The sequence below is a fragment of the Colias eurytheme genome, chromosome 1, assembly GCF_061535395.1.
Source record: "Colias eurytheme isolate Ceu_HAF_F1 chromosome 1, ilColEury1 Martin Lab GWU primary, whole genome shotgun sequence".
In the NCBI taxonomy this organism is placed as follows: domain Eukaryota; kingdom Metazoa; phylum Arthropoda; class Insecta; order Lepidoptera; family Pieridae; genus Colias; species Colias eurytheme.
The window spans coordinates 7,750,485-7,772,802 of NC_142980.1; the positions used below are offsets into that span (position 1 = coordinate 7,750,485).

The 22,318-nt window shown below is 38.9% G+C and overlaps 1 protein-coding gene across 1 annotated transcript in view; it reads left to right on the top strand.

Moving 5' to 3' along the window:
• Nucleotides 1–21,198, top strand: part of LanA (laminin subunit alpha) — a 28,574-nt gene extending 7,376 nt beyond the window's left edge. The window contains exons 14-62 of the mRNA XM_090102773.1: nucleotides 168–290; nucleotides 601–759; nucleotides 981–1,234; nucleotides 1,489–1,625; nucleotides 1,876–2,014; nucleotides 2,441–2,629; nucleotides 2,908–3,249; nucleotides 4,677–4,829; nucleotides 4,959–5,133; nucleotides 5,523–5,683; nucleotides 5,789–5,948; nucleotides 6,092–6,325; nucleotides 6,595–6,757; nucleotides 6,837–6,999; nucleotides 7,100–7,222; nucleotides 7,308–7,485; nucleotides 7,793–8,096; nucleotides 8,275–8,503; nucleotides 8,621–8,748; nucleotides 8,925–9,049; nucleotides 9,342–9,515; nucleotides 9,823–10,024; nucleotides 10,891–10,970; nucleotides 11,156–11,264; nucleotides 11,477–11,591; nucleotides 11,675–11,836; nucleotides 11,933–12,152; nucleotides 12,537–12,646; nucleotides 12,729–12,850; nucleotides 12,930–13,203; nucleotides 13,362–13,523; nucleotides 13,630–13,817; nucleotides 13,983–14,179; nucleotides 14,271–14,404; nucleotides 14,580–14,777; nucleotides 14,918–15,066; nucleotides 15,150–15,428; nucleotides 15,617–15,830; nucleotides 16,033–16,356; nucleotides 16,565–16,748; nucleotides 17,018–17,156; nucleotides 17,301–17,533; nucleotides 17,973–18,077; nucleotides 18,270–18,461; nucleotides 18,571–18,743; nucleotides 18,941–19,180; nucleotides 19,415–19,576; nucleotides 19,923–20,154; nucleotides 20,777–21,198. Of these exons, the coding sequence (XP_089958899.1) occupies nucleotides 168–290; nucleotides 601–759; nucleotides 981–1,234; nucleotides 1,489–1,625; nucleotides 1,876–2,014; nucleotides 2,441–2,629; nucleotides 2,908–3,249; nucleotides 4,677–4,829; nucleotides 4,959–5,133; nucleotides 5,523–5,683; nucleotides 5,789–5,948; nucleotides 6,092–6,325; nucleotides 6,595–6,757; nucleotides 6,837–6,999; nucleotides 7,100–7,222; nucleotides 7,308–7,485; nucleotides 7,793–8,096; nucleotides 8,275–8,503; nucleotides 8,621–8,748; nucleotides 8,925–9,049; nucleotides 9,342–9,515; nucleotides 9,823–10,024; nucleotides 10,891–10,970; nucleotides 11,156–11,264; nucleotides 11,477–11,591; nucleotides 11,675–11,836; nucleotides 11,933–12,152; nucleotides 12,537–12,646; nucleotides 12,729–12,850; nucleotides 12,930–13,203; nucleotides 13,362–13,523; nucleotides 13,630–13,817; nucleotides 13,983–14,179; nucleotides 14,271–14,404; nucleotides 14,580–14,777; nucleotides 14,918–15,066; nucleotides 15,150–15,428; nucleotides 15,617–15,830; nucleotides 16,033–16,356; nucleotides 16,565–16,748; nucleotides 17,018–17,156; nucleotides 17,301–17,533; nucleotides 17,973–18,077; nucleotides 18,270–18,461; nucleotides 18,571–18,743; nucleotides 18,941–19,180; nucleotides 19,415–19,576; nucleotides 19,923–20,154; nucleotides 20,777–21,039 (8,975 nt within the window). The 3' untranslated portion in view covers nucleotides 21,040–21,198. The remainder of the gene's footprint in view (nucleotides 1–167; nucleotides 291–600; nucleotides 760–980; nucleotides 1,235–1,488; nucleotides 1,626–1,875; nucleotides 2,015–2,440; nucleotides 2,630–2,907; nucleotides 3,250–4,676; nucleotides 4,830–4,958; nucleotides 5,134–5,522; nucleotides 5,684–5,788; nucleotides 5,949–6,091; nucleotides 6,326–6,594; nucleotides 6,758–6,836; nucleotides 7,000–7,099; nucleotides 7,223–7,307; nucleotides 7,486–7,792; nucleotides 8,097–8,274; nucleotides 8,504–8,620; nucleotides 8,749–8,924; nucleotides 9,050–9,341; nucleotides 9,516–9,822; nucleotides 10,025–10,890; nucleotides 10,971–11,155; nucleotides 11,265–11,476; nucleotides 11,592–11,674; nucleotides 11,837–11,932; nucleotides 12,153–12,536; nucleotides 12,647–12,728; nucleotides 12,851–12,929; nucleotides 13,204–13,361; nucleotides 13,524–13,629; nucleotides 13,818–13,982; nucleotides 14,180–14,270; nucleotides 14,405–14,579; nucleotides 14,778–14,917; nucleotides 15,067–15,149; nucleotides 15,429–15,616; nucleotides 15,831–16,032; nucleotides 16,357–16,564; nucleotides 16,749–17,017; nucleotides 17,157–17,300; nucleotides 17,534–17,972; nucleotides 18,078–18,269; nucleotides 18,462–18,570; nucleotides 18,744–18,940; nucleotides 19,181–19,414; nucleotides 19,577–19,922; nucleotides 20,155–20,776) is intronic.
• Nucleotides 21,199–22,318: the final 1,120 nt, after the last annotated feature.

The following is a 22,318-nucleotide window of genomic DNA, read 5'->3' on the forward strand; positions in this document are numbered from 1 at the left end:
AAGATATTAATTATTTTTACTGTCCTAACTGTTATTTAAACTCCAGCAAAAATTGTTGAATGGACATATTGTGTAATCGAAGGTATAGACACTTTATTATTATTTTAAATGTTTGAAAATTGATTTTAGTAGGTACTAATTATATATTAATCATAATTTCATTTTAGGATGTGGATCAGTGCCAGCAGGAGAGCTATGCCAGTGTAAAGAACGTGTACAAGGCCGCATCTGTAACGACTGTAAAGCATTATTCTGGAACCTTCAGGAATATAATCCAACTGGATGTGAAGGTGAATATCATAAGTTAAAATTTTATTTTTTTGGTCGTTTTTAAAGGGATTAAATTTTTAATGACCTCATGTTTTTTCATGAATAAAAATCCGGTCAAGTGCGAGTCGGATTCTTCACACCGAAGGTTCTTTACAAAGCTTTTCGTATTTAATAGAGAGGTGGAGACAAAAGGCCGTTTCTGCTACGACCTATGGAAGCAGAGCAGCATTGACAAAATTTACATAAATATTATTTTTGTTAATTTTTTGTATTGAGAGCAGACGAATAGCGTGTGTCAACTTGTGATTAATATAACACTTTCTCCTCCAGAATGCAACTGCAACCTGGCGGGCACGCTAGGCGGGCTCGGAGCGTGCGACACGCGCAGCGGGCAGTGCACGTGCAAGATGCACGTCGGCGAGCGGCAGTGCGACCAGTGCCAGGACGGCTTCTATAGCCTGCAGTCACAAGACATGTTCGGCTGCACTGGTAAGTTTATTTATTGTTACTTATACATATTGTATGCAGTGTTAATCAAGTAGTCAGGATAGAAACCTCGATTTGAAAAATTATTTCACTTTTCGATATTCCATTTATCGAGGAAGCCAGCTATATATCATCTCCAATATGAGTGGAGCAATGCGGGTAAAAACGGGGCACAGCTAGTATAGTAAAGTTATTAAAATCACAAGACACATGACACTCCGCAGCCTGCGAGTGCGACATCGGCGGCTCGACCGACAATACGTGCGACAAGAGCACAGGACAGTGCCGGTGCCAATCGCGCGTGGAGGGCCGCCGCTGCGACCGGCCGATCCGCGCGCACTACTTCCCCACGCTGCACCAGTTCCACTACGAGGTGGAGGAGGGGCTCACCAACTCCGGCCCGGTGCGCTACAGGAGCTCGGAGGACGTGTTCCCGGGGTACTCGTGGAAGGGCTACGTCGTTTTCTCGTCATTGCAGGTAATCAAAATTCTAGGCAGAACCATGTGACACAAACATAATTTTTGAGAACCTATTTGAATACTTTCTCAAATTTTCGATAAACATAATGTAACATAGTTACTAATCCTTAATATGATACGGAATTTTCCCTGCCCTTCCTTGTCTATGCTATGACTTGGTAATCTAATCAATAATAAGCTATGGGGTAGCTTATTATTGGTTGGATTAGCTATCCACCTCAACTAACCCAATAACCAATATATATTCCACAGAATGAAGTAATAAACGTGGTGCAAATATACAAATCGTCCCTGTACCGAATGGTGCTGAAGTACGCCAACCCACTGAAAGACGCAATCACCGCAAGCATCGTTATTACACCTGAAAGTGTACTCGACACACAACAAAGGTATGTTGGATATTAAAAGGAATACGTGCGATGTATACCACGGATTTTAATTATTTTCCGTTATAAATATAGTTAAACAGAGTACAGTTGATATTATGTTGTACTTATAAATGCCAATACCTACTTAATCGATGATAAGACACAAAATGTAACTGAAAAAACGTTTGACAGTACTTTCCGATAAGTTATATAAAATAACTTTCTGAGATAGTGACTATTTTTTTAATTTGATATACTTAAATTGAAACAGATTCAACGTATATTTGCGACCAACAACACAGCCTCAGCTCATCACAGTGCAACTGGAAAAAGGCAACGCACCAGCGCCTTTCGTCATGAACGCTGGCAACTGGACAGTCACCATCAAAACTACTAAGGAAATTATGATTGTTAGTATTTACTGGTTAATAATATTAATCACTTAATAAATATTTTGTCGTGAAGAATAACGAAAATGATGTTCGAAAATATTAACGAAATGAACTAAATTCATAGAAAGACACTAGACAAATAAATATTGTTATTATCTATAATAATATCATAAAGCTAGAGAGTTTGTTTGTTTGTTTGTTTGTTTGAACGCGCTAATCTCGGGAACTACTGGTCCGATTTGAAAAATTCTAGATAGATAGCCCATTTATCGAGGAAGGTAGGCTATATATCATCACGCTACGGCCAACAGGAGTGGAGCTACGGGGGTGAAACAGCGCGGGGCAGCTAGTAATACATAATTTGGAAAAATGTGGTGTTTTATAATTATAATTTCCCTTATTATCCCATTCACAAAACGAATCTTAAAACACTCTTTCTTCCAGGATTACTTCGTGCTCATACCGGAAGCGTACTACGAGGCCACAGTTCTCACTAAAGTGGTCGACAAGCCTTGTATCATTGGAGACAGGAAACTATGCAGACACTTTGCTTACCCTAGCCTCAGTGGGAAACCAACTGCTGATGCGTCTGGCCTTATAACCGCTGCTGATGAATATATTACTGACCCTGTGGTAATTACTTAAATACAGCCGCGTAAATTAAGCTACCACTTTCAGTCATCACACTTATAATTTACACAGTATGTTTTGAAAATTTAAATTTTTTAAGCATCATTGAAATCTAATTTTTTATCTCTGTCTACTGCTTTATAGTAAGCTTGGGTGTATTACATAAAAAAAAATATATTACATAATACATTATTGTATCAAAACACATTTTAATGTCAATTCGTATTACTCGTGAAAAAGTAAGTACCTTAAAAAAATTGATTGCCTCAATTCTCTCACAGCAACTCAAGGAATACAACGCGGGACCGAACGACATTCCTCTATTAAACGAAAGTGAGCTCCAATACAACCTGAAGATCGACCCCAGTGGGCCTTACATCCTGCTCATTGAATACGTCACACCAGTGAACCACGCAGCAGCCACCAACGAAGAGTCATACCAGTTCTCACCCAATAGCATCATCGACCTAACCTTCCAATCCGGAGATGGAGAGAAGAACTATGCTTCCGTAGACCTGAACGACTGCCCTTTCACAACACCCTGTAGACAAGTGGTCCTGGACGAACTTTCAAAAATATACGTCTTCGACATCGAAGATGCGAACAATGTCGTTTTCCTCAACGTAAGTGTATATTTACTGAAAATTGAAAACACCAATTTATTTTCTTTCAAACAATTATAATATGTAATAGCTTTCCAACCGCGGCTACGCCCGCGCAGTCAAAGAAAAACCCGCATAGTTCCCGTTCCCGTGGGATTTCCGGAATAAAACCTATCCCATGTCCCGGTGTAAAAAGTAGCCTATGTCCTTTCTCGGGTATCAAAATATCTCTATACCAAATTTTATGCAAATTGGTTCAGTAGTTAAGGCATGATTGAGTAACAGACAGACAGAGTTACTTTTGCATTTATAATACTAGCGGTCCGCCCCGGCTTCGCCCGTGGTACATGTTTACGTTTTTTCTACATAAGAACCATCCTCGTACTTCAAGGAATATAATAAAAAAAGAATTATCCAAATCGGTTCAGCCGTTCTCGAGTTATGCGCTTACCAACACATTTTGCGATTCATTTTTATATACACACCGGCACAATTAGCGGAACAGAAAAAAAAGTGAGACTATGAGATAATAACGCATATTTTTGACGAAAATGTAATTAGACACAAACTAACAAATTGATTAACATCTTTTAACAACGACTTTGAAAAGTCTTCGTTGTTTTTTATTGAAAAAATAAAGAAATTTGAAATAAGTGAAATTTTTGGATAATTATGAACCATCACAAAAAATAAAAAAAAGTATGCATTAAATGATTTAACAATAAAATTAAAGCAAAATTAATATCGAGTGTTTCCCCCTCTTGCTCTGATTACGGTTTTCATTCGTCTGGGCTTGCTACAGATTATGTTATTGATGATTTCTTGAGGCAACCGCTCCCACTTCTCAAGTAATGCGTTTTCAAGTTCATTCAGATTGTTGGGGGCTGGCATTCTGGATTTAACCCTTCTTTTTAGCAAGTCCCAGACATGCTCTATTGGATTCATATTGGGGGAATTTGCTGGCCACTGCATTACCGGTATACCTACGTGGCACAGATATGCATGTACCGATTGTGCACTACGAGCACGAGCATTATCTTGCATTAGAATAAAGTCGTCACCAATAAATGGGGCAAATGGTACAACATGTTCTTCTAAAATGTCTCTGATGTATCGATCTGCTGTCATGGTCCCTCCTGTGACTATCACTAACTCCGTGCGAGCTCCCAAACATATCCCTCCCCAAACCATAATCAAGCCGCCACCATAAGCCACTGTGTGTTCAAAATTAGACTGTATGTGGCGTTCTCCTTTGCGTCTCCATATTCGCTGTCTCCCATCGATGTGTTTTAAAAGAACTCTGCACTCATCAGTAAAGAGAACCTGCTGCCATTCGTTCAAATCCCAGACGATGTTCTCGCACATCGGTTTGTGTTCCGCTAATTGTGCCGGTGTGTGTATATAAGAAGATTAGTATGGATTCATATGACGACTGTGAATTGTTTCAGGGCGCTACAGGAACGATGGCGGGAGTAAAATCAATAGTTGCAATACCGGAATCAGAATGGCATTTGGACTATATAACACCGCGTCCATACTGTTTACGCCGCGATGAAAAGTGTATTCCCGCCGTATTTTCTGCTGCGGTTGACTCTAAAAAGGTAAATCTTACTACTAATAATATCCATAACAGTGAATGAGCATTTTATTCTCCTTCTACTCAATACGATTCATTTAAGCATTTCATACAATTTATGCCAATTTGACAATGATCTACCCTTCACTTGTAGGTTGAAATAGAATCAGGAAGAGGTGGTGACCGCGAAACTCGTCCACAAATCCTGGACAACTCAACCGTTGTGGTGTACCTCACGCCTGATGCTGAAAACATCGAAATCGAGTCCAAGGTTCCATCTCCCGGAAATTATATGTTCGTTATCCACTACTACCAGCCCAATCATCCAGGTAAATTGAAATCTATACTAATATTATAAAGCTGAAGAGTTTGTTTGTTTGAACGCGCTAATCTAGGGAACTACCGGTCCGATTTGAAAAATTCTTTCTGTGTTAGATAGCTCATTTATCGAGGAAGGCTATAGGCTATAAACCATCACGCTACGACCAACAGGAGAGGAGCCACGGGGGTGAAACCGCGCGGAGCGGCTAGTTTAATTATATTCTTACACTTTGTCTACTCATTATCTAAGGTTATACGTACACTTACATGAATGAATTAGAAAGCTAACACTAACTACATACATCGACTTTTTTAAATCATCCCTATTTCTACTTCATTTTACAATTTTTATCTTAACGTGTGAAAATGTATTTTACACCAAAAGTTCTGCTTACAGAGAGTAGTATCGACGTGTCTCTGCTCGCTGACGGCCAGAATTATGAAGCTAAGTTGCCGATAGAACACTGTCCTTCTAATTCAGGGTGTAGAGCTCTTTTAACATTGCCGGACGGATTCACTCAGTTTGTCATTACTGAAAACTTTACTATCCAGTTTAAGGTTTGTTTATCTTTTTTTATTAAATTTATTTTATTCTTAAACAGCTGGATATAAAAGAATAATATTTTTCTCAACAGTGCATATGACTGATTTTGATCTTTTTAGGGTGGTAACAGCAAAGGCGTCTGGCTTGACTATGTTCTGGTTGTTGCTCAACCAGACTTCGTTGACTCCGCGCTTAAAGAAGCTAACATGGTCGATTACACTCGTGAATTCATTGAAAAATGTGCAATGAATCACTACTATATTAGTCCTAACGAAACAGGTGCGTACTGCATGATGCAAATTTTAACAATTGTAAAAAAAACAGTGCATTATATGAATTCAATCTATGTCTGTCCCATATTTTTTTAATTATGGAAAATACATATTTGTAAGAATTCTTTAAAACTTTCACCATTCCTCTAGGTTTCTGCCGCGACGCGATGTTCTCAATAACGTCCGAGTACAACAGCGGTGCGCTCGCGTGTCTCTGCGACTTCATGGGCTCTACGGAGCTTGAGTGCGCGACCTTCGGCGGGCAGTGTCCGTGCAAACCTAACGTCATCGGCCGCACTTGCAGCGCCTGCCGCACCGGCTACTACGGTTTCCCCAACTGTCTGCCATGCCATTGCCCCGCTACTGCCATTTGTGATGACCATGGTGAGTATTAGGACAGCCAACGTCCCTTGTTCTCTCATGTTTATATATCATTTTAACCTTATGATTCGTATTCGTATAACCTTATGACTGGGCATTGTTTTACTCTATCGTACGTAAACAAACATGTTTTAGAAGCTAATATAGTCACTTTTTTACTGGAAGTTTTTAACAGCTCCCATAATTCACAACTATGTAATTTGGTCTAATTTTATATCCTATTTCAACCGTTTTTTTTTTCTTTACTTATACACATTGTATCTCGTCACAAGGTCAATGTATCTGCCCAAAGAATGTCGAGGGCGAGAACTGTGACCGCTGCAAACCATACACCTTCAACTTCGACGTGCAGCGCGGCTGTGACGACTGTAACTGCAATCCTTTGGGAGTCATTGGTAACCAACTACAGTGCGAGGCCGATAGTGGAAACTGCGCGTAAGTTTGGGGCTAATAAGACACACGATATCATGCCCAAATCTCGTCTAATTTTTTAAAAATTGATCTATATCCTCAGATGTAAAGAGAACGTGATCGGTCGCGTGTGTGACCACTGCGTTCCTGGACATTACGCGTTCCCAGACTGCTTCCCGTGTACTTGCGATCTGGACGGAACCACTGATGACGTCTGCGACCAGAACACTGCGCAGTGCTACTGCAAGAAATATGTTAAAGGACAGGTATACAGACTAAATTTTTTGTCTTACAAATTCACTATATCATAATATTATTGTGACTCTTCAAAATTATTATGATTTAATGATCTTTGTTCTTTTCTAGGCTTGCAATACATGTAAAGAAGAATACTTCAATCTGCAGTCAGACAACCCCGAAGGTTGTACTAAATGCTATTGCTTTGGAAAAACAACCCGATGCAGCAGCTCTTACATGAGTTGGGCCGAAGTATGAAAACATTATCTTTAACAGCTTTGATTTGAGCTAGCGTGCTAATATTTTATAATTACTTAATTTTGTTAATAATTTGCAGATCAACGGCATGTCAGACTGGTACCTCGTGAACGTGGAAGCTAACCGAACCCTCAACATATTCCCGATTACAGTGGCACCAACGGTTCTCAACGATTCCGTTATTGGTGCAGAACTGGTTAGCAATGAGGACGGGACACAGAAAGTCGTCTATTTTGGAGCACCCGATTACTATCTTGGTATAAACTTCTTTGCATAATTTTAACAACTCCAGGATTTTTGAAGTGAAAACTTCTTTAGCGGCGTTGGGTATAAAATCTTAAACACGCGTCAGGACACGTGGCCTGATCGAAAAAGCGTAAGACGGATGTTTTTTTTTTTTATTCCATGCGTAAGACGGATACCATTCCAAAATATCAAACATGCTGAACGTTAATAATCAAGTTTTCACGTCTGCCGGCACTCCCGGAGTGCAACCCGTCTTTTTTTTTAATGTATGTATGTATTTTTCACAAAACATTAACAATGTCTCAATGTTATTCCTAGGTAAACGTCTCACTTCGTACGGTGGGTATCTAACATACTCCATCTTCTACACGAGTCGAGAGGACGGGCACGCCATTGCGGCTGCTGACGTCATCATTGGCGGGGCTAACGGCTACATCGTACACAACAGCGTTGAACAACCGCCTTCTCTGGAAAACTGGCTCCACAGCGTCAGGATATCTGAAGACGAGTTCACTAACATAGACGGTTCAGCGGTCACTAGAGACCAGTTCATGAATGTGTTGGTCAATGTCACAAGTATATACATCAGAGCTACGTACTGGCATGAAGCCATAACCACCAGGTAAGAAATTTATAGATGATTGTCATTAACAATTGTCGTCCTTTGCTGAGAATTTAACAATTCTTTTATCATCTAGCTTCCGTTTTATTTAATGTCTGTTCTGTTTTTTTGATACAATACATAACTTTATTTTATTCATGAGTAATTAGTTTATACCTAATTAACAAATATTTCACAGACTTATTGGCGTAACATTGGACTACGGTGTGGAAGAATACGGAGAGGGCAACAGAAGGGCGTCCTCCATAGAAGAGTGTCAGTGTCCTAAAGCGTATCGAGGATTGTCTTGTGAACAATGCGCTGAAGGATACTACCGTCTCAGTACCGGACCTCACGCAGGCTTTTGCGTTCCCTGCCAGTGTCATGGCCACTCAAAGGAATGTGACGTCAATACTGGAATTTGCTTGGTAAGTAAAATGAACAGTAGTTATAATTTTGAACAGCTCATTAGAATTAATGTAATGTTGCATTGTTGCTTATAATAAAAAATAATTATTATTTATAAAAATGTGAAATAAATGCAGGAATGTACGGATAACACAATGGGAGAGCACTGCGAGCAATGTATCCCGGGTTACCACGGAGATGCTACGGTTGGAACTCCGCGGGACTGTCTTATTTGCGCCTGCCCAATGCCATATGTTTCAAATAAGTAAGGATTCATTTTCATCATTTTTTCATCCATACTCCAAATATTTTCATCCATACTCCAAATATTTTATTGGTAATTTTGCATGTTCAATAGATATTTACAGCTTGATATTTAAGTCTTTGCAATACTTTATTCATAAAAAAAACATATATTTAATAACTAACATGTTCCCTTAGCTTCGCTATTGGCTGTGACTTGAGTGAAAATGGATCGCTGATATCCTGTGTATGCAAGCCGGGATATGGTGGTGCTCGTTGCGAATACTGTGCCGCTGGTTACTACGGCGTACCTGAAGATATAGGTAATGTTAAATAGTTATTGCACGCCTCATATGCGAAGCGAAGTGTGCTTCTACTCTTGTTTTAAGAAATACAAGTGAATTTCTTTCAATCTCTTTTTATTTCTCGACTGCAACAAAAATAGGGTTATGTTTTTCGAGTGTATCCCTAGAGCCTAACACTCGTAACATTGATGACGAGATTATTCTCGTTATATAATATTTTGCTCTTCGTAATCCTGAAAACGAAACATTTTTTATATAACCTCAATAAGTCAAAAAGTAGGCTATGATTAGTTGCACATTTGCGATACAGGTGACTACTGCAAGCCATGCAACTGCTCCGGCAACATCAACACAGACGACCCCAGCTCGTGCGACAGCATCACGGGCGACTGCCTCAAGTGCGTCAACAATACCGCCGGCGCTGCGTGCAACCTGTGCGCCCCCGGCTTCTTCGGTGACGCTATCTTCTCCAAGAATTGTACTGGTGAGTGTGGCTCTCTCAGCTAAGTCTCCTTTCCTTTCAAATAAAAGAGTCAGTAACTTGTGTTTCATTAAAAATCGTATTTATTTATATGATTTGATTTAGACAAGCTAAATTACAGCAACTAATTAATAGTTACGAGAACAATAATAATCTGAATAGGAATTTAGGGACATAGTAATTTCCTATATTTAAAGGTGCAATAGATCATGTACTTAAATAAGATGTAATAAATGTAATCTGTATCCTAGTCGGAAATTCTAAGATAAATAAATAAATGGACGTCAATTTGAGTTCAAATACTTTACAGCTTGTGTGTGCGACGAGTTCGGTATGGAGCGCTGCGACCCGAGCACCGGCACGTGCGTGTGCCGGCGCGGTGTGCAGGGCGAGCACTGCGACCGCTGCGAGCCCGACCACTGGGGCCTCGCCACCGGCCGCGGCTGCGAGCCCTGCGACTGCGCGCTCGCCAGCACCGCCTCGCAGTGTGACGAGGCTACGGGACAGTGCAAGTGAGTTGATGCTTTATCATTGCTTCTATCATTGAGATATACATATATAGAGACGACACCGCCTACATCACTTATGTTTCGCTCAACATACGCCATATGGCGTATGTTGAGCGGTTTTTTTTAATGGTTTTAAAGTGAAACGCATCAAATATGCCTTCGTGTGTGTTACGATATTGCACAAATAATACAAATAATACGGAAAAGTGCAAAGAAATAACTTTCATCGGTAAGTACCTAACTAGATAATAATTTTTAAAACTTAGTTAGAGCAAAAAAATGGCGCACAGATTTTGTTCGTGGTGTCTCCTCCATACGAAGTAATATTATCTCAATGACTTCTATACTTATATTATAAAGCTGAAGAGTTTGTTTGAACGCGCTAATCTCAGGAACTACTGGTCCGATTTGAGAAATTCTTTCGGTGTTAGATATCCCATTTATCGAAGAACGCTATAGATTAATTATATATCATCACGCTAAGACCAACAGGAGCGGATCAATTCGGGTGATATCGCGGGGCATAGCTAATATATAATAATTAGTACAAGAGAGTGCAAGTGAGTTGATGGTTCACGTATATAGTAATGAGTACAAGAGAGTTCCAGTGAGTTGATGGTTTACTTATAATCAGGACAGACGAGTGCAAGTGAGTTGTTGCTTCACATTTATCATAATGAGTACAGGAGAGTGCAAGTTGCTTCACATATAATCACCATAGAAGAGTAGGTACTTACAAGTGAGTCGATGCTTCACATATATGACGTAGAGCAATGCAAATAAACAGAAAGTGATATATTAACAAACTCAGGTCGCAAATGTTCCTAAATATCAAATCATTAATTTATATCTTTTTTTATTTTCTTTAGATGTGCTAAGGGAGTAACAGGAAGGCATTGCGATCAATGTGCAGCTGGTTATTGGAATTACACCAAAGAAGGATGCGTTCGTAAGTACAGCTTTATTCGCGTATTATTAATCAGTAATCAAAAAATTTAATTAATATAACGTACCTACAATAATAAATTATAATGTCCTCAGAATTTGGTAACAAAAATGTATTAAAAATATTGTCTAAAAATATTATTTTATTATTTATATCGATATAAATGAAACAACAATTGAATGCCTCAGACTGCAACTGTAACACGGGCTACTCGGTGGGCTTCATGTGCAGCGCCACGGGCCAGTGCGAGTGCCTGCCCGGCGTCGTCGGCGAGAAATGCGACCGTTGTCCAGAGAGGTTCGCACATTCAATTTTTTTATGTTATTTAAATCTACATCTACACTTATACGATTCTGACATACATTTACAATTTTAAATAACAAAACCGATGTTTTAGACTTTCCATTTAAAGCTAATCTGTGGTTGTACGATGTTAAAAATTTAATTTTTTGCTGATGGAATTTGAGCAGGTAAAGAATCTTGAATATAAAATATGATTTTGTATTCAGATGGGTGCTAATACCTCAACAAGGATGCTTGGAATGTGACTCTTGTACGGATGCACTCTTAACTTCCGTAGAGGACATGCGAGATTTATTGGCCAATGAAACTATCGAATTTAAGGTAAACTTCAACTCGTATAAACAATATAATGTATAAATATAAAATATAAATATACATTAATTTATTAATAACTTCCTTCACAGGACAAAGCGGATTCATTCTTTACAACACAACGCCTTAATTATATTGCGAATCAAACAGAGCAATTAAGACCGAGGCTAGCTGAATTGAAAAATGTTGATGTGGACGAAGTTACGTCTAGAGTTAAAACGTTAGAGAACAGTGCCAAAAACCTCTTACGCTCCGTAAGTTTTTATTGAATATTTACAAAAATACGCTTTCTCTTTAAAACGCTACTCACAAAACTCAATAACATAACCTAATATTTTTTTTTTCGTCAGGCGGAATTCGCGGCAACAGACAGCGACAAACAAATAACAAGAGCGGCCGATCTCGCAGCGGATGCTGACAATGTGTTATCTCAAGTGCGGCAACACAGCGATAAGGCCAAGCAGTTGGTGGCGCATGTCGCAGAAATTGCAACCGGCCTCGAGTTGAGTCAGCAACCGAAAGTGGACAGCGCTCTTACTGAAGCGCGCCAAATTAAGAGTGACATTGCGGGTAGGAACCAAAAATATAACCAGCCACAAAAAATAATTCGTTGGTTTAATTCCTTAATTTTTAATCTTGATGATGGCTTAAGGCATCAAGATAAGGGAATCAAAGATTATAGTTTATCCATGTGTATTGTCATTTATCCTATCCTGAAAGTAAATCTGGTTAAAGATTGTGTTCTCTTAAATCTTAATTGCATTTTACTTTAAATAACAAATGCAGTCATTAAGAGCGCGTATTCTTTTACACAGAAATAGGTGGAGATAGTTAAAAATAACAATTTTGTATGAGCATGTAAAATCTCTCCCCGTGTCCAAGATCTCTAAAAAAATTTATTGCATTTAATATAAATAATTGTAAATTTCTAACCGGTATGTTTTTTTTCTACAGACAAAGATCTAAAACCGAAAGAAGAACAAGCGTTAAGTGCTTTCACAAATGCTACTGATCAAATTGAAAGAATGAACGTATTCGTCGAACCAGTGAATGATCAAGTTAAGGTAATTGCTAAAACGATTTTTGTAAAATAATTAATAATATTATATCTTCATTTATTCATAAGTGATATGCATTCTGACACAGGAGTTTACAAAACTTGTCAACGCAACGAATGAGCTCAAGGAAAAATTGGATGAAATGTTGGAATACACAGATATAGCACAACAAAAGGCATCAGAGGCAGAAAAATTAAATGAGAAAAACAAGTAAGCCTATTTGCATATTATTTAAATGTATTACAGCCTAGTTTAAACAATGTAAATTAACACAGAAAATTTATTTCAGGCAATCCAAATTTGGAAATAAAGTGATGTCAGTCACAAAATTGAACAGTGCTGCAATGAAGGATCTCATAGATGCCGCTATTGACATAAACAATGCCACCTATTACAATACAATTGCGAATGGAATTGTTCAAAACTTGACAGCAGTTCTAGAAGATTTGAACAATACCAACGAGATAATGGAAGATAATTTAGAATCAATCGGTGACGAATTGCCCGAACTCGCGAATTTGACTGATGTAGCTTTGAGCCATGCTAGTGGTTTAAGGAAAAGGGTAAGACAATAATATTTTTGCTTTATTTATAAATGGATCCTCTGGTTTCTCGCCATTTAGGTTATTGAAACAGTAATTTTTAGAAGAAACGAAACTTATTTTTCTAGTTCTAAATCAGATCCTAAAAGAATAGGACTAAATTTAAAAAAATGTTTCAGGCGGACAACCTCCGCGCTTTAGCGGAGAGAGAAAACAACAACACTCGCACGCAACACGCATACAGCGCCGCTTCGGCTTACTCGTCTATTGTTCAAGAGATCGGAGATGCTAAGAAAGCCGCCGATGATGCAGGAGAAGCTATGGACACTGTTAATAATATTGTAAGTAAATATGACATGTATTATTATATTATTTTGATTGAGTTGTGAGAGTTGAGTTATGATTACAGCTCCAATTTTTTAACGGATTATAATCTTTTTTTTTCAGAACACTGATTTGAATGACCGAGTGGTGCCAGCGCGCGATCGTTCTCTGACTTTGTCAAAGAGCGCATCAGAAGCTCTTCTGATGGTAGAACAAGTTTTGAGACCAAACCTAACACTTGCTGAAAAGAAACTGAAGGATGCTACTGCAACCCTTAGCTATGCTGATGATGAAGACCATGCGATACAACTGTGAGCATCAATATAATGACTTCATTTAGACTTGTGAAAATATTTTATCTCCATCCCTTTTATTTATCCAACGAAAAAATCTATCTCTCTTAACACAGGTTACATATCATATTTTTTTCTCAACTTAAAACTTTAAACTTTTATTAATTATGAAATACATTTTAGGGCCTTACCCAAAGCGCCACACACATCTTTAGGAGAGGAAACAGACAAAGCGGACACAGTGGCAGCAACTGTACAATCGACTGTGAACATAATGTCGGCACTTGGCAACGACCTTGCAGCCAGCAAAGAATGGGCGCAAACCTTACCTAAATTAGCTGACGATGCGCAAAAAATGATGTTGAACGGACAAAACCTGGGTAAGCTGTTGTTTATTACAAACAATATATTATATGTACAGTATTGGTGAAATATGATAGTAATATTCTAATATATTAATTGTATTTACAGTAAGCGATATCGGAACAATGAATCCAAATATTGAGTCCACATACCGCACGGTGAAAATGCAACAAGAGAGCTTAGAGGATCGACGCAAAGAGGCTGATGAAAAGTTACAAAAGCTGCGAGAGTTAATTGAACAGGTAAAAAGTGATGTTGGTGTTGATAAATCTCGATTTACAGAAACATTAGACTTAAAAATTGCCTTGATATTTGGTTGTTATATGAATCAAGTAATTGTGTCGATCTCGTCTGATGGTAAGCTAAGATATGACCTAAGACAGAGCGCGTTTCATTACATTTGAACCTCTCTTCCAGGCTCGCACAGTCGCAAACCGCATCCCCGTGGGAGTGACGTTTGACCGCTGGTCCACGCTGCAGCCGCGGCTCCCGGACACCGTGGACGAGATGTCCACCTCCACGCACGTGTCTGCGTACTTCCGCACAAAGGAGAAGAACGGCTTCATCCTCTACCTCGGCAACCCGAAGGACACCATGTTAAGACGTACTAAATCTGTAAGTGTGACACGCGATAAAAGCATTTCAAAAATTTATATATAAAATAAATAATATAATTTATTTCGTCTTAGGGATGCAGATGATATAATTTAACTTAATCATAAATTAGTAAACTACTAATTATATATTATACACAGGATGACTTCATGGTTGTCGGTGTTCAAAATGGATATCCTTACCTTGTCATGGATATTGGAGACAGTGCAGAATCTGGCAGAGAACCCGCTAGAATTGGTAGCGACAAATTTGTTGCTGACAATAGATGGTACCAAGTAATTGTGGACAGGTAAGATTTTTTGTTTAGTTTTCAATGTTCTTCATGTATTGTAACAATTTTTATGACATATTTAATTTTTTCATTAAATTCAGAGTTGGCCGTAATGTGAAACTGTCGATTCGGGAGAGCTTAGACAATGGATCAGATAGCGTGCACGTAAAGGAAGCCGTACTTCCCGGACAACACACAATATTCAATCTCGACCGACAGAAGTCCAAACTATATGTGGGAGGAGTTCCTTCAGACGCAAAATTGCAAGGCGTTAGTTTCCCAGCATTCGAAGGACAAATCGAGGAGCTCATGATTGGAGATACTCCTGTTGGTTTGTGGAACTTCCGCACTGCCGCCAACCTCAAGGGCGCAAGACAAAGGTACATATAAATACATATAAATTTATCTCGTGTGTACTTTAAAGTATATATTTCTATTCAAAGACGAAATCAGTTCTTTTGTCTTATTTTTTTCAAAAAAATCTATTCCACTTACATAAGTTTATGAATTGGAGTTGTGATAATATGAAGTGTTCCTGTGCAATATGAAGAAAATGTACTGTTTTCAGGGACAAGTTAATAACATCTCAGTCCGGACCACAAGAGTATCGCTTCAACGGCAAATCGCATGTGACGATGCCGGGACGCGGTTACCTTGGACCACAGAAGAACCAAGTGTTCTTGTTCTTCAGAACTTATGCTGCGGATGGACTTATCTACCTCGTTGGAGAAAATAAACACTTCTTCTCGCTACAGATGCAAGATGGACGGGTTTACTTGCAGGTATGATTTTTTCGTGAATTTTTCCGGATTAAACTCACTAAAATAATTGAACTACAAACAAATGACTTAAATAAAATTTTAAATATTTGGTTGACCGAGATACCTGAACCTTTTTGCAATATTAAAAATTCACTAAACCAATTATTTATCGTAAAATATATCTCTAAGTGGATTTAACTAATATTTAACTTATTGGTAATAGGTATCACTCGGAAATACTGACGACATGGTCATACTCGGTACCACAAAGACCTACAACGACGGTAAATGGCACAGACTGGACGCTGCGAGATACTTCAGCTCATGTTCCCTAAAAGTAGATAACGAGATATTAAAGATGGCGTCAAGCTCGGAAGTTAAAGAAATACCAGCGCTGGATACAATGAACTTTGGTGGAAATAATAAGGGAATAATACAAGTAACAGACAAGGGCTTCGACGGTTGTATCAGGCAAATCAGCATAGATGGAATCAACATAGATTTAAGTGATAACGTGGAGTCCGTCGGTATTGCATACGGATGCCAGGTAACTATTTAAAATTCATTATTATAAGTTTACTGAAATTGTATTAATTCTTTAAGTGCTTTAAGTAAATTTAACGTCTATATTTTTGAATCACGGCAATAATAAATTTTTATGTAATTAAAATATGGTATTAAATACATCTTAATCATCTGAAACTGCAATTTGACGATTGACTTTTACTGAAACTATTTACTATGTGATTACCCAGTTCGCATCACTGGTGTCACTATCCGGCGAGGACAGTTTCCTGCGCTTCGTGGACATAACGACAGAGAACTTGCAGCTCACGCTTAAATTCAAGACGTCGAGTCCCGACGGCTTGCTCTTCCTCTATTTGAGCAGAATGCAGACCAATACTATGCCTGATAGTATATCCTTGTCACTTATTAAAGGTAATGTAATTATGTGAAAGTAGTAAGTACAAAAGTTGTGTCTCTAAAATATTTTGATACCCGAGAAAGGACATAGGCTACTTTTTATCCCGGGAAAATGACGCAATCCCGGATATCCCACGGGAACGGGAACTATGCGGGTTTTTCTTTGACTGCGCGGGCGAAGCCGCGGGCGGAAACCTAGTATTTTATATAGCTATATTACAATTTATTTCAATTATAAAATACCTACTTACCACCGTTGTACTAAGCCAATATTACAATTACAGGAAGTCTAGTACTAATGAGTCAACGCGAGCGCCTCGACACAGGCATCAGCACGTACAACGACTCGCAGTGGCACGTCGTCACCGTCACGCACAGCAACAAGGCGCTGCGACTGGTGGTCGACGATTTCGACTATTTCAGGTAATTTTGGACACTAATTACATTTATGTGTGTGATCTGTATGACTGCCTAGCGCCATCACTAACTACGCACTACTCGAAGACGTCACGGTATCTCCCCTGCTTCCTAATTCTTCAGCACTCATAATACCTATTGGAATTCTAGCACGGACACAGCACCAGCGCCACTCCACATCCTGGACGGCGTGCTGTTCATGGGCGGCGTGCAGCCTGGCTACGTGGTGGGCGGCAAGGTGGGCTCCAAGCAGCCGTTCCGTGGCTGCATAGCGGACGCCACGCTCAACGGCCGCGTGCTCAACCTGCTCGAGCCGTTCACAAACCACAGCGTCACCTTTGGCCGCTGTGGCACCACCACCACGACGGGCGGCGTGCCGCCAGGTAAAAAATCTAAGTTAAATAAATAAATAAACGTTTATTGCTTCTTCTATCACATTACATCGGATTAGAAGTGCATTACAGTTGGTTATAGGACTAACAAGAAAGCAAAAGATTACGTCTCAGCTGTTTTCCGGGCGCCTCTCATAATTGTAGGATACAATATAATCCATTCTTGTTATTCTTTCATAATATTTTTACTTAACTGTGTCCAAATTTCTAAGAAATACCAGGTATACCTGAAGTCGTTAATAGTTATTGCGCTCTTGTTAAATAGGTACCTACCATAACAATTGAGCCATTGTCTGTAAGGCAATCCGTCTCAGGCACACAGTTGAATTCTGCTTATTTTACAATAGAAATTAAGTTAATGAATAAAATGTACGTTAAATGGTAAATATTTATCAAAATAAATTGACTCTAATAAATATTAAATATTCAGACCAATCAGCGTGGCCAGCACCGCACGGGGAGGACGTGCTGCCAACACCAACGCTCACTGCTGTGCAGAATGTACCAGATAAGAGCGGAAGTGTAACAGATAGAGGTACTTATTGCTCATTTTTCAACTAACTTCAAAAAAGGGACCAACCCTTTATCAAGCATAAAGGTGCCGTAGTATGAAAGGTAAAGGTGCCTTCCATTCCAATGGTTACAGTGATCCCATTCAAATTTGGTCTAGTTAATTAGAATAACCAAAATAATACCAAAGCAATGTTAACATATTTGTTTGAATCAGGTCCTGCATCCGTACCCGAAGAGAGCACGACATCAGCATCAACACCGGCGGCACCGCCCACTACAACACGAGCTCCGTTCACCAGTGCACCACCCACCACCAGAAGACCGCAACCAAAACCAGAATCGGGTTGTGCTTTGGCTTACGATCCACAGTACAATATCGGTGACCCACAGGAGGGTTATAGATTCGGTATGTTATCTCTGCACTCACGACTTAGCTATTTTATTCTGTTATACAAAATACAAATTTATATTATCTTATACTCTATACTTAACAATTGAACGTGTCCACTCTCCAGGTACTCGCAACGACAGTCGCATTGAGTACGGCAAGTTGCCCGGCCGACAGCTGGAAGGTTTCGACCTCACGATCACGTTCCGCACGTTCGACCGCCACGGCGGGCTCATCTTCTACGCGCAGTCCGAACGCGTGCCCACCGAGTTCCTCGCGCTCTATATGCGAGATGCTCAGGTAAATGTCTAAATAATAAATGTGCCCACGCTAAATTGATGAATTTTGTAAAAAAATCTACTAAATTGAATTTAATTCATTCGCACAGGTAATGATAACCACTATCTATACAATTTCGTGGATACTTTTAACTAATTCTGATGTGACCTAAAGAATCACTTAAAAGAGTACATGTTAAATGAGCGTAATCATTGCAGCTGCACTTCGCGTTCAACTGTGGCAGCGAGAACGCGTACGTGTCGTCCACCCGCACGTACAACGGCACGGACTGGCACACAGTGACGCTGGTGCGCGCCGGCGGGCACGGCAAGCTGACCGTGGACGCGGACCACGTGGGCGAGGCGAGCGTCGCCTGCGAAACGCCCCAGCTGCTCACCCCGCCCTACTACTACGGTGGCCTCGCTAATCTTACTACTGATATGGACCGGAACTTGGGGGTTAGTTGGACTGAGTGATGAAAAATGCTCTTCTGAATCGTATTCTCTCTTCTCTTCTCAGTAGTATTCATGTAGTTTCAAAAATTGTTACAGGTGTAACCCATATTTTTGTTTAATTTGAATATTAGATTATTCACAAATATTGTTCTGTTTATTCTAATTTATATCAGTAAATCCACTAATAACCAGCAGCCACATTCAATAAACAATTATTAAACTCGATCGCTGTTCCAGAAATTCTACCAGCCGTTCAAAGGTTGTCTGAAAGGCCTCATGATGAACGGTCAGTACGTGACCGACATTCGAGTTCGAGTCAATTCTCTGCGCTGCACTGACAATGTTGAGGATGGTGTCTACTTTGGACCTTCTAACAATGCCCACAGCAATTATTTGAAGGTAATATAGAATACTACTAGTTACTACACTAATCATCAAGTCCAAACAATGTTTTAAACAAGAATTACAGTAAGATAATTTTATGCATAATAGTACAACATACATTTAAAAATTATTAAACTGTTTTGAATATGCTCTCACCAGTACAAAGTTACGTCATTTCTAAGTTACGGAGGCTTAAGATTTAACATATTGAATTTGATATTTATTGGTTTTATGGCATTCAAAGGCTTTATAAATATAAATTATTAAAGGAAAAAGATCGATCGATCGATTTTTTTCTATTCTTTATTTTATATAATTAACATATTTACAAAACACTTAAATATAAACTGTACTTTTCCAGTTGATGGAGAACTTCAAAGTCGGCTACGAAATCTCTATATCAATGGAGGTGAAGCCCCGCAACTCCACCGGGCTGCTGCTCAGCGTGCACGGCAGGAGGGACTTCATGATCATTGAACTGCTGGAGAACGAAGTCGTGGCTAATGTTGAGAACGGCAAGGGACCGTTCCACGCTAGCTATAAGTTGGGCGACAAGTTCTCTCTGTGCGATGGCAACTGGCATAGAATCAATGGTAAGTACATTTTTGTTTCGTTTAACTTAAAAAAAAATATTTTAAAATTTCATACGGATATAAATTAGAATTAATAATGCGTATAAACATAAATATACATAGGTATAAAAAATAAATTTGCTCGCAAATCGATGCTAAAAATATTTTTGTTGCAAATTTATGACCTTGAAATTTTAAACCTTTTATACGTCCTATATATATTTTTTTTTGTACATGACCAAACTATTGACTAATTTTTCAATTCTTCTTAGCTACAAGAATTTAGTTTTTAAATTGCAAATTTTAGATTTTGGGCCAAAATTTGATTTACCTTGAATGTCATTATTTTGCTAATAATATCGCTGCCCAATTATACTGACCACAGAACAATACTGACCAATCATGACCAATTAGTGACCAATTCTCTACTCAAATAATTATAAAATAAATTAAGTTCAATTTTACACAGGCGTATTCAAAGTACTTACATAATATAAGTGTTTCGAAACATAATAAAATTATTATTCGAGCCCGTCGGATACTATTTAAACACAAATGCAGGAAAAAAAGTGGAACGACTTTCCACCATTCCTTCTCCTTAAAATTATTAACCATTAACTGATGAACAATTAAAAACCCGCAGCGGTAAAATCCCGGCACGTGGTGTCTGTGGGCGTGGACGGGCACCTGTCGGACGCGGGTCTGGGCCAGTCGGGCTCCACGGACACGCGGTCCGCGCTGTACGTGGGCGGGCACGAGCGGCTCGTGTCCAAGGTGCGCGGCGTGCGCTCGCGCCGCGGCTTCACCGGCTGCGTACGCAACATTGTCATCAACGAGAAGCCCGTGCACATCCCGCTCTCTGCCGCTAAGCGCAACACCCACATCGGCGTCTGCCCCAACGACTGATCGACGCATCCAAATTTCATCATTTGCAACAATACTTCTTAAGCATTTTCAATACCAAAGAATACATAATTTTTATTTTTTACTCAGTTTCTGTAACAATCTACCGATCTTCAGGTTCTGTATTTGTTCTGAATTATCTTGAATAAATTAAATCAATTATTTTGGTGTTATCATTTTATATTTCCTGTACCTTATTCCTATACCTGTATTTAAATTTATAAATTGGTTTTTCTCAAGAGTATTTTTTGAACAAAGGGACACGAATTCATGCCTTCAAATTCTGTATTTCTTTCAATAATATTTTCAATGAATGTGTGCCATCAATCACTCCTTATATTATAGAATTGTTTTTGAGAATGCTAATTAATCATAAAATAATAACTAAATAAAATAATGAGAAACAATTTATTCATTCTCTAGCCACACAGACGCAAAGAAAATAAAGAAATTACCTATTGTATAACAATTACAAGTTTTTTTACAACTTATTCTAAAACCTCCAAATAGAAAGTAAGAAAGGAAGAAATGTTATTTTACACCACAATTTTTTTGAAAATAATATTCAAGTAATATAAAATTGGTAAAAATAATATAAAATGGTAGATTTATGAATTATCGATGTGGTGCTAAAAAGGGGAACTACTCAGCATATGATACACTTGATGCTTCAAATTTAAGAATAATTATATTTGAGAAGAACTTAAGATTCAAAAAACAAATTAAAGACTCTGTATAGAATATGAAAATATATTGGCTCACCTTTTCGTATTTGACTGTGTGACGCGCTTGTACCATATGAGTAGGTAGATAAACTATACAGAGTCAAAGCTTCTAAGAACGTTCTTGTTACCTTAGCCCTTAGGTTGTTACAGTAGTATACATTTGCAAGCTATAGAGCGCGAGTCACTGCATATGTTCATAAGGCGTATATCAAAAAATCTCCAATGAACAACTTTTTGAACGCAGTCACGAGACACAGATTTTTCGCCAAATGTTACGCCGCAAATGGACCTAGCGTGGCCGTTCTTGACAACCATAGCCACGATCGGTGGCGGCGGAAGCTAGGGCGGAAGGGGTGCCGTGGCTCGAGGTGAAGAACCAAGCCCAAGACCAAAGGCGATGGCAGCGCACTTTGGACGCCCTCTGTCCCACTTTAGGACATAGGACATTAAGAAAACTAAGTCAACTTATATTAGAAATTATGTTTTTAGCCCATTAAAAAACCGCGGGAAAAACATAAAGTTTCAGTTCTCGAACCTTGATGAATTAAAGTGTAAAA